The 10,177-nt window shown below is 48.8% G+C and overlaps 1 protein-coding gene across 2 annotated transcripts; it reads right to left on the bottom strand.

Annotated features, from left to right (window-relative positions):
• Positions 1-7,077: 7,077 nt before the first annotated feature.
• Positions 7,078-9,486, bottom strand: LOC129829338 (uncharacterized methyltransferase YdaC-like). 2 transcript variants are annotated; one of them, XR_008755372.1, is made up of 4 exons: positions 9,182-9,486; positions 8,440-8,620; positions 7,517-8,127; positions 7,078-7,467 (listed from the first exon to the last, which is right to left on the bottom strand). XR_008755372.1 is itself a non-coding variant. In XM_055891008.1 (3 exons), exons 1-3 carry the CDS (start codon positions 9,437-9,439, stop codon positions 7,931-7,933), a joined length of 636 nt encoding a protein of 211 aa, XP_055746983.1. In that variant the 5' UTR covers positions 9,440-9,486; the 3' UTR covers positions 7,078-7,930. The 2 variants fall into 2 exon arrangements, 1 of the variants encoding a protein (XP_055746983.1); XM_055891008.1 differs by having other exon boundaries at positions 7,078-8,127.
• Positions 9,487-10,177: the final 691 nt, after the last annotated feature.

The raw sequence follows: 10,177 nt of genomic DNA, 5'->3' as shown, positions 1-10,177 counted from the left end.
GAGATGCATGCTGGACATTTCGGAGGTGAAGGACATGATTGCCAAAATCAACCTACGCTTCTTCTGATGGGAAATTGTCAAGGAGGTGGACAGCTGGCCAAGTACAATAACCTGTTGTTTATCAATCACATTCTAGTCAGAGTTACTATGACTTTAATGAATGTCATATCAGAGAGCACACAATGTTTCAATGGGTCACTTTGTGCTTCAAGGTCAGTACCCTGTCTGGCCAGGTCAGTACCCTGTCTAGTCAGGTCAGTACCCTGTCTAGTCAGGTCAGTACCCTGTCTAGCCAGGTCAGTAGCCTGTCTAGTCAGGTCAGTACCCTGTCTAGCCAGGTCAGTACCCTGTCTAGCCAGGTCAGTACCCTGTCTAGCCAGGTCAGTACCCTGTCTAGTCAGGTCAGTACCCTGTCTAGCCAGGTCAGTACCCTGTCTAGCCAGGTCAGTACCCTGTCTAGCCAGGTCAGTATCCTGTCTAGCCAGGTCAGTAGCCTGTCTAGCCAGGTCAGTACCCTGTCTAACCAGGTCAGTAGCCTGTCTAGTCAGGTCAGTACCCTGTCTAACCAGGTCAGTACCCTGTCTAGCCAGGTCAGTACCCTGTCTAGCCAGGTCAGTAGCCTGTCTAGCCAGGTCAGTACCCTGTCTAGCCAGGTCAGTACCCTGTCTAGTCAGGTCAGTACCCTGTCTAGCCAGGTCAGTAGCCTGTCTAGCCAGGTCAGTACCCTGTCTAGCCAGGTCAGTACCCTGTCTAGTCAGGTCAGTACCCTGTCTAGCCAGGTCAGTACCCTGTCTAGCCAGGTCAGTACCCTGTCTAGCCAGGTCAGTAGCCTGTCTAGCCAGGTCAGTACCCTGTCTAGCCAGGTCAGTACCCTGTCTAGTCAGGTCAGTACCCTGTCTAGCCAGGTCAGTACCCTGTCTAGCCAGGTCAGTACCCTGTCTAGCCAGGTCAGTATCCTGTCTAGCCAGGTCAGTATCCTGTCTAGCCAGGTCAGTACCCTGTCTAGCCAGGTCAGTAGCCTGTCTAGCCAGGTCAGTACCCTGTCTAACCAGGTCAGTAGCCTGTCTAGCCAGGTCAGTACCCTGTCTAGCCAGGTCAGTACCCTGTCTAGCCAGGGCAGTACCCTGTCTAGTCAGGTCAGTACCAGCTGGCCAAGTGGAATAACCTGTTGTTTATCAATCACATTCTAGTCAGAGTTACTATGACTTTAATGAATGTCATATCAGAGAGCACACAATGTTTCAATGGGTCACTTTGTGCTTCAAGGTCAGTACCCTGTCTGGCCAGGTCAGTACCCTGTCTAGTCAGGTCAGTACCCTGTCTAGTCAGGTCAGTACCCTGTCTAGCCAGGTCAGTAGCCTGTCTAGTCAGGTCAGTACCCTGTCTAGCCAGGTCAGTACCCTGTCTAGCCAGGTCAGTACCCTGTCTAGCCAGGTCAGTACCCTGTCTAGTCAGGTCAGTACCCTGTCTAGCCAGGTCAGTACCCTGTCTAGCCAGGTCAGTACCCTGTCTAGCCAGGTCAGTATCCTGTCTAGCCAGGTCAGTAGCCTGTCTAGCCAGGTCAGTACCCTGTCTAACCAGGTCAGTAGCCTGTCTAGTCAGGTCAGTACCCTGTCTAACCAGGTCAGTACCCTGTCTAGCCAGGTCAGTACCCTGTCTAGCCAGGTCAGTAGCCTGTCTAGCCAGGTCAGTACCCTGTCTAGCCAGGTCAGTACCCTGTCTAGTCAGGTCAGTACCCTGTCTAGCCAGGTCAGTAGCCTGTCTAGCCAGGTCAGTACCCTGTCTAGCCAGGTCAGTACCCTGTCTAGTCAGGTCAGTACCCTGTCTAGCCAGGTCAGTACCCTGTCTAGCCAGGTCAGTACCCTGTCTAGCCAGGTCAGTAGCCTGTCTAGCCAGGTCAGTACCCTGTCTAGCCAGGTCAGTACCCTGTCTAGTCAGGTCAGTACCCTGTCTAGCCAGGTCAGTACCCTGTCTAGCCAGGTCAGTACCCTGTCTAGCCAGGTCAGTATCCTGTCTAGCCAGGTCAGTATCCTGTCTAGCCAGGTCAGTACCCTGTCTAGCCAGGTCAGTAGCCTGTCTAGCCAGGTCAGTACCCTGTCTAACCAGGTCAGTAGCCTGTCTAGCCAGGTCAGTACCCTGTCTAGCCAGGTCAGTACCCTGTCTAGCCAGGTCAGTACCCTGTCTAGCCAGGTCAGTACCCTGTCTAGCCAGGGCAGTACCCTGTCTAGTCAGGTCAGTACCAGCTGGCCAAGTGGAATAACCTGTTGTTTATCAATCACATTCTAGTCAGAGTTACTATGACTTTAATGAATGTCATATCAGAGAGCACACAATGTTTCAATGGGTCACTTTGTGCTTCAAGGTCAGTACCCTGTCTGGCCAGGTCAGTACCCTGTCTAGTCAGGTCAGTACCCTGTCTGGCCAGGTCAGTACCCTGTCTAGCCAGGTCAGTACCCTATCTAGCCAGGTCAGTACCCTGTCTAGCCAGGTCAGTACCCTGTCTAGCCAGGTCAGTACCCTGTCTAGTCAGGTCAGTACCCTGTCTAGACAGGTCAGTACCCTGTCTAGCCAGGTCAGTACCCTGTCTAGCCAGGTCAGTACCCTGTCTGGCCAGAAGCCCATCAAAGTAGTTTCACCAGGGCATATGACCTGGAAGTGCCCCAATTCTGCCCTGATACGTTGTTCTGTAATGGTTGCTGTATTTGACCACAGCAGAGTGTGTGTGTGTGTGTGTGTGTGTGTGTGTGTGTGTGTGTGTGTGTGTGTGTGTGTGTGTGTGTGTGTGCGTGCGTGCGTGCGTGCGTGCGTGCGTGCGTGCGTGCGTGCGTGCGTGTGTGTGTGTGTTTACAAATATGAACATCTGCATACTGTATGACACAGATACGGTTAAGAATAAAGTAATCTTGAATACACAATTATCTCATATACTGTAGTCTTTCAAATGTGTGATTGACTTTTAGTGTTGTTGTTTGTCTATTGCTATGTTTGTATAAAGTCCTTTCAGATGAAACCTGATGAGGTGGAAGGTGTCCAACCAGATCAGAACTCCTTCCAGGACCACCTTCAGGCACGGACTGAGAAGGACGTGGAGGGTTTGGACCAGGGACAAATGATGTGAGACTGAACATGGACACGGAGCAGGAGAAACAGAAGGAGAGCTACCTGAGGAGAATCAAGAAGGGGACCAAGTGCTACGACATCTGGGCGAATTACTTGGTTTTGGAAGAAGGACAAAAAGGAAGGCGACACCTGGAAAGCCTCGCTGCTCGTTGGCTCCTAGCTGGGGTCACCATCTGTTAAGGTTAAACCAGCCTAGTCTATTCCCCCTGTTGATTATGATCCATTAAACCAGCCTAGTCTATTCCCCCTGTTGATTATGATCCATTAAGGTTGAACCAGCCTAGTCTATTCCCTGTTGATTATGATCCATTAAGGTTGAACCAGCCTAGTCTATTCCCCCTGTTGATTATGATCCATTAAGGTTAAACCAGCCTAGTCTATTCCCCCTGTTGATTATGATCCATTAAGGTTGAACCAGCCTAGTCTATTCCCCCTGTTGATTATGATCCATTAAGGTTAAACCAGCCTAGTGTATTCCCAGAGTTGATTATGATGCATTAAGGTTAAACCAGCCTAGTCTATTCCCCCTGTTGATTATGATCCATTAAGGTTGAACCAGCCTAGTCTATTCCCCCTGTTGATTATGATCCATTAAGGTTGAACCAGCCTAGTCTATTCCCCCTGTTGATTATGATCCATTAAGGTTGAACCAGCCTAGTCTATTCCCCCTGTTGATTATGATCCATTAAGGTTAAACCAGCCTAGTCTATTCCTCCTGTTGATTATGATCCATTAAGGTTAAACCAGCCTAGTCTATTCCCCCTGTTGATTATGATCCATTAAGGTTGAACCAGCCTAGTCTATTCCCCCTGTTGATTATGATCCATTAAGGTTGAACCAGCCTAGTCTATTCCCCCTGTTGATTATGATCCATTAAGGTTAAACCAGCCTAGTCTATTCCCCCTGTTGATTATGATCCATTAAGGTTGAACCAGCCTAGTCTATTCCCCCTGTTGATTATGATCCATTAAGGTTGAACCAGCCTAGTCTATTCCCCCTGTTGATTATGATCCATTAAGGTTGAACCAGCCTAGTCTATTCCCCCTGTTGATTATGATCCATTAAGGTTAAACCAGCCTAGTCTATTCCCCCTGTTGATTATGATCCATTAAGGTTGAACCAGCCTAGTCTATTCCCCCTGTTGATTATGATCCATTAAGGTTAAACCAGCCTAGTCTATTCCCAGAGTTGATTATGATGCATTAAGGTTAAACCAGCCTAGTCTATTCCCCCTGTTGATTATGATCCATTAAGGTTGAACCAGCCTAGTCTATTCCCCCTGTTGATTATGATCCATTAAGGTTGAACCAGCCTAGTCTATTCCCCCTGTTGATTATGATCCATTAAGGTTGAACCAGCCTAGTCTATTCCCCCTGTTGATTATGATCCATTAAGGTTAAACCAGCCTAGTCTATTCCTCCTGTTGATTATGATCCATTAAGGTTAAACCAGCCTAGTCTATTCCCCCTGTTGATTATGATCCATTAAGGTTGAACCAGCCTAGTCTATTCCCCCTGTTGATTATGATCCATTAAGGTTGAACCAGCCTAGTCTATTCCCCCTGTTGATTATGATCCATTAAGGTTAAACCAGCCTAGTCTATTCCCCCTGTTGATTATGATCCATTAAGGTTGAACCAGCCTAGTCTATTCCCCCTGTTGATTATGATCCATTAAGGTTGAACCAGCCTAGTCTATTCCCCCTGTTGATTATGATCCATTAAGGTTGAACCAGCCTAGTCTATTCCCCCTGTTGATTATGATCCATTAAGGTTAAACCAGCCTAGTCTATTCCCCGTTGATTATGATCCATTAAGGTTAAACCAGCCTAGTCTATTCCCCCTGATGATTATGATCCATTAAGGTTAAACCAGCCTAGTCTATTCCCCGTTGATTATGATCCATTAAGGTTAAACCAGCCTAGTCTATTCCCCCTGTTGATTATGATCCATTAAGGTTGAACCAGCCTAGTCTATTCCCCCTGTTGATTATGATCCATTTAGGTTGAACCAGCCTAGTCTATTCCCCCTGTTGATTATGATCCATTAAGGTTAAACCAGCCTAGTCTATTCCCCCTGTTGATTATGATCCATTAAGGTTAAACCAGCCTAGTCTATTCCCCGTTGATTATGATCCATTAAGGTTAAACCAGCCTAGTCTAATCCCCCTGTTGATTATGATCCATTAAGGTTAAACCAGCCTAGTCTATTCCCCCTGTTGATTATGATCCATTAAGGTTAAACCAGCCTAGTCTATTCCCCGTTGATTATGATCCATTAAGGTTAAACCAGCCTAGTCTATTCCCCCTGTTGATTATGATCCATTAAGGTTGAACCAGCCTAGTCTATTCCCCGTTTATTATGATCCATTAAGGTTGAACCAGCCTAGTCTATTCCCCCTGTTGATTATGATCCATTAAGGTTGAACCAGCCTAGTCTATTCCCTGTTGATTATGATCCATTAAGGTTGAACCAGCCTAGTCTATTCCCCCTGTTGATTATGATCCATTAAGGTTGAACCAGCCTAGTCTATTCCCCCTGTTGATTATGATCCATTAAGGTTGAACCAGCCTAGTCTATTCCCCGTTGATTATGATCCATTAAGGTTGAACCAGCCTAGTCTATTCCCCCAGTTGATTATGATCCATTAGGGTTGAACCAGCCTAGTCTATTCCCCCAGTTGATTATGATCCATTAAGGTTAAACCAGCCTAGTCTATTCCCCCTGTTGATTATGATCCATTTAGGTTGAACCAGCCTAGTCTATTCCCCCTGTTGATTATGATCCATTAAGGTTGAACCAGCCTAGTCTATTCCCCCTGTTGATTATGATCCATTAAGGTTGAACCAGCCTAGTCTATTCCCTGTTGATTATGATCCATTAAGGTTGAACCAGCCTAGTCTATTCCCCCTGTTGATTATGGTTGTTATGGATTAAGGTTGAACCAGCCTAGTCTATTCCCCCTGTTGATTATGATCCATTAAGGTTAAACCAGCCTAGTCTATTCCTCGTTGATTATGATCCATTAAGGTTGAACCAGCCTAGTCTATTCCCCGTTGATTATGATCCATTAAGGTTGAACCAGCCTAGTCTATTCCCCCTGTTGATTATGATCCATTAAGGTTAAACCAGCCTAGTCTATTCCCCCTGTTGATTATGATCCATTAAGGTTAAACCAGCCTAGTCTATTCCCCCTGTTGATTATGATCCATTAAGGTTGAACCAGCCTAGTCTATTCCCCCTGTTGATTATGATCCATTAAGGTTAAACCAGCCTAGTCTATTCCCCCTGTTGATTATGATCCATTAAGGTTAAACCAGCCTAGTCTATTCCCCGTTGATTATGATCCATTAAGGTTAAACCAGCCTAGTCTATTCCCCCTGTTGATTATGATCCATTAAGGTTAAACCAGCCTAGTCTATTCCCCCTGTTGATTATGATCCATTAAACCAGCCTAGTCTATACCCCCTGTTGATTATGATGCATTAAGGTTGAACCAGCCTAGTCTATTCCCCGTTGATTATGATCCATTAAGGTTAAACCAGCCTAGTCTATTCTCCCTAATGATTATGATCCATTAAGGTTAAACCAGCCTAGTCTATTCCCCGTTGATTATGTTTGTTATGCATTAAGGTTGAACCAAAAGATTAAATGTAATAAAAATGAAACAAGTAAATATTTGAAATATTAATTAAAAAATGTACATTGAGGCATATATTATGTACAATATTAAATATTTTGCATATGATAATAGCCTCATATTAAATATGCCATTAACTACCGTAGCATTTTCACTCAATTCATTCTAATTACCTTCATAATTATGACACAAACCGTCACTATTGTCATCGGTTGCACTAATTGCACTGTGTGTCTATATAACCTGGTTATGAAGGATTCATGACATCCCCCTGAGGAAGACACAGTGACGCTGAAACAGGATTTACGTTACTGGGAGTTTATATATCGAGCGCACAGCTCTTTATTGTCATGAAATGAACCAAAACATATTTCTCACAAGTGTAGCAGGTTGTGACCACTGCAAAAACACGTTTCCACTCCGAAAACTGTAACATAATAATTAATACATGCCAAAAACAGAAATGTAAACACATGACAGGGATTAAAAGGTACATTTACTACTGGTGACATGTAATGGGGAAAATGATTAAAACAAAGATCCAATGAATGTATTAGAATTAACAGGAGACAGCTGAGCCATTCTGGAGAGAGAGACTCTCCTATATCTTCACCACACACCCCTGCCCTGCTGAGCCAGTCTGGAAAGACTCTCCTATATCGTCACCACACACCCCTGCCCTGCTGAGCCATTCTGGAGAGAGAGACTCCTATATCTTCACCACACACCCCTGCCCTGCTGAGCCAGTCTGGAGAGACTCCTATATCTTCACCACACACCCCTGCCCTGCTGAGCCAGTCTGGAGAGAGAGACTCTCCTATATCGTCACCACACACCCCTGCCCTGCTGAGCCATTCTGGAGAGAGAGACTCTCCTATATCTTCACCACACACCCCTGCCCTGCTGAGCCAGTCTGGAGAGAGAGACTCCTATATCTTCACCACACACCCCTGCCCTGCTGAGCCAGTCTGGAAAGACTCTCCTATATCGTCACCACACACCCCTGCCCTGCTGAGCCAGTCTGGAGAGACTCCTATATCTTCACCACACACCCCTTGCCCTGCTGAGCCAGTCTGGAGAGAGAGACTCCTATATCTTCACCACACACCCCTGCCCTGCAGAGCTCTGAGATTCGTCAATGGTAAATGATGATGATGAAACGTGTGTGTTCATCACTTATCAGCAGTAGCGTAAATGGCCTGGTAAGGGATGTGTCTGTGTTGGAGATGCTCCATTGTGACCTGGTTAAACCCAGAGGCTCTCAGAGCTGCCATGTAAGCCTCGGGTTGCCAGTTCTCTCCAGGGAACTCCCGCCTGGACGCAAAGCTGATCACCCTGCTCAGTCTCAGAGTGGTCACCATCACACCTCCTACAGTAGAGAAATACAGTATAGACATTCAGAGTGGTCACCATCACACCTCCTACAGTCCCCAGTCCCCACACCAACCCTCCCCAGTCCCCACACCACCCCAACCCTCCCCAGTCCCCTCACCACCCCTCCCCAGTCCCCACACCAACCCTCCCCAGTCCCCACACCAACCCTCCCCAGTCCCCACACCAACCCTCCCCAGTCCCCTCACCAACCCTCCCCAGTCCCCTCACCAACTCTCCCCAGTCCCCACACCAACCCTCCCCAGTCCCCACACCACACCAACCCTCCCCAGTCCCCACACCCCCTCACCTGGTTTCATGACTCTGTGTATCTCTGCAGCTCCCTTCATCAGGTCTGGCCAGAAGTAGTAGCAATTACAGTGGAACACCTTGTCTACCATATTGTCTGCTAGAGGCATGGCTGCCACATCACACAGATACAGAGACACCTTCCCACTGGAGACCAACTCCTTCAGAAGATTACCTGCCATCTAGAAGGGAGAGAGAGGAGGAGGGGGGGGGGGTGGAGGAGGAGAGGGGAGGAGGGGGAGAGGGGAGGAGGAGAGGGGGAGAGGGGAGGAGGAGAGGGGGGGGGGGGGGAGAGGCGAGGGGGATGGTGGGGAGGAGGAGAGGGGGATGGTGGGGAGGAGAGGGGGAGAGGGGAGGAGGATGGTGGGGAGGAGGAGAGTGGGATGGTGGGGAGGAGAGGAGGATGGTGGGGAGGAGAGGGGGAGAGGGGAGGAGGAAGGTGGGAGAGGGGGATGGTGGGGAGGAGGAGAGGGGGATGGTGGGGAGGAGAGGAGGATGGTGGGGAGGAGAGGGGGATGGTGGGGAGGAGAGGAGGATGGTGGGGAGGAGAGGGGGAGAGGGGAGGAGGATGGTGGGAGAGGGGGATGGTGGGGAGGGGGATGGTGGGGAGGAGAGGAGGATGGTGGGGAAGAGAGGGGGGTGGTGGGGAGGAGAGGAGAGGTGAGAAGGGAGATGAGAAATAGCAGTGTTGTTGAGTCACTAAATTACCACCCCTCTACTCACTCATGCACTCTCTCTCTCACCTGGTGCATGTATTGTGAGTAGTCCACTCCTATGAGTCTCCCAGTAGGTTCTGTCAGCAGTGTGGCTGCAGCCTTCAGACCCAGTCCTGGCCCGTGGCCCAGCTCTAACACTGTATCTCCAGGCTGCATCCCAGACAGAGACACCGCACTCTCCTCTAACATCTTGTTGTGATACTTCAGAAACTTAGTGATCAGCCAACCATACACTGACCGGGTGGGATGACTCAACTGCTGCCCCAGCTTCTCTAATAAGATCATCTAGAGGAGAGAGAGAGTGGGAGAGAGGAGAGAGAGTGGGAGAGAGGAGAGAGAGAGTGGGAGAGGGGAGAGAGAGTGGGAGAGAGGAGAGAGAGGAGAGAGAGGAGAGAGAGGAGAGAGAGGAGACGAGAGAGAGAGTGGGAGAGGGGAGAGAGAGAGTGGGAGAGGAGAGAGAGAGTGGGAGAGAGGAGAGAGAGAGTGGGAGAGAGGAGAGAGAGTGGGAGAGAGGAGAGAGAGAGTGAGAGAGGAGAGAGAGAGTGGGAGCGAGGAGAGAGAGTGGGAGAGAGGAGAGAGAGTGGGAGAGAGGAGAGAGAGTGGGAGAGAGGAGAGAGAGTGGGAGAGAGGAGAGAGAGAGTGAGAGAGGAGAGAGAGAGTGGGAGAGAGGAGAGAGAGAGAGGGAGCGAGGAGAGAGAGTGGGAGAGAGGAGAGAGAGAGAGTGGGAGAGAGGAGAGAGAGTGGGAGAGAGGAGAGAGAGTGGGAGAGAGGAGAGAGAGTGTGAGAGAGGAGAGAGAGAGTGGGAGCGAGGAGAAAGAGTGGGAGAGAGGAGAGAGAGAGTGGGAGAGAGAGAGAGAGAGAGAGTGGGAGAGAGGAGAGAGAGAGTGGGAGAGAGGAGAGAGAGGAGAGGAGAGAGAGAGTGGGAGATAGGAGAGAGAGTGGGAGAGAGGAGAGAGAGAGTGGGAGAGAGAGAGAGAGAGAGAGAGAGAGAGAGAGAGAGTGGGAGAGAGGAGAGAGAGTGGG

The sequence above is a fragment of the Salvelinus fontinalis genome, chromosome 31 (genome assembly GCF_029448725.1).
Source record: "Salvelinus fontinalis isolate EN_2023a chromosome 31, ASM2944872v1, whole genome shotgun sequence".
In the NCBI taxonomy this organism is placed as follows: Eukaryota; Metazoa; Chordata; class Actinopteri; order Salmoniformes; family Salmonidae; genus Salvelinus; species Salvelinus fontinalis.
This window is presented reverse-complemented; position numbering and strand designations above follow the sequence as displayed.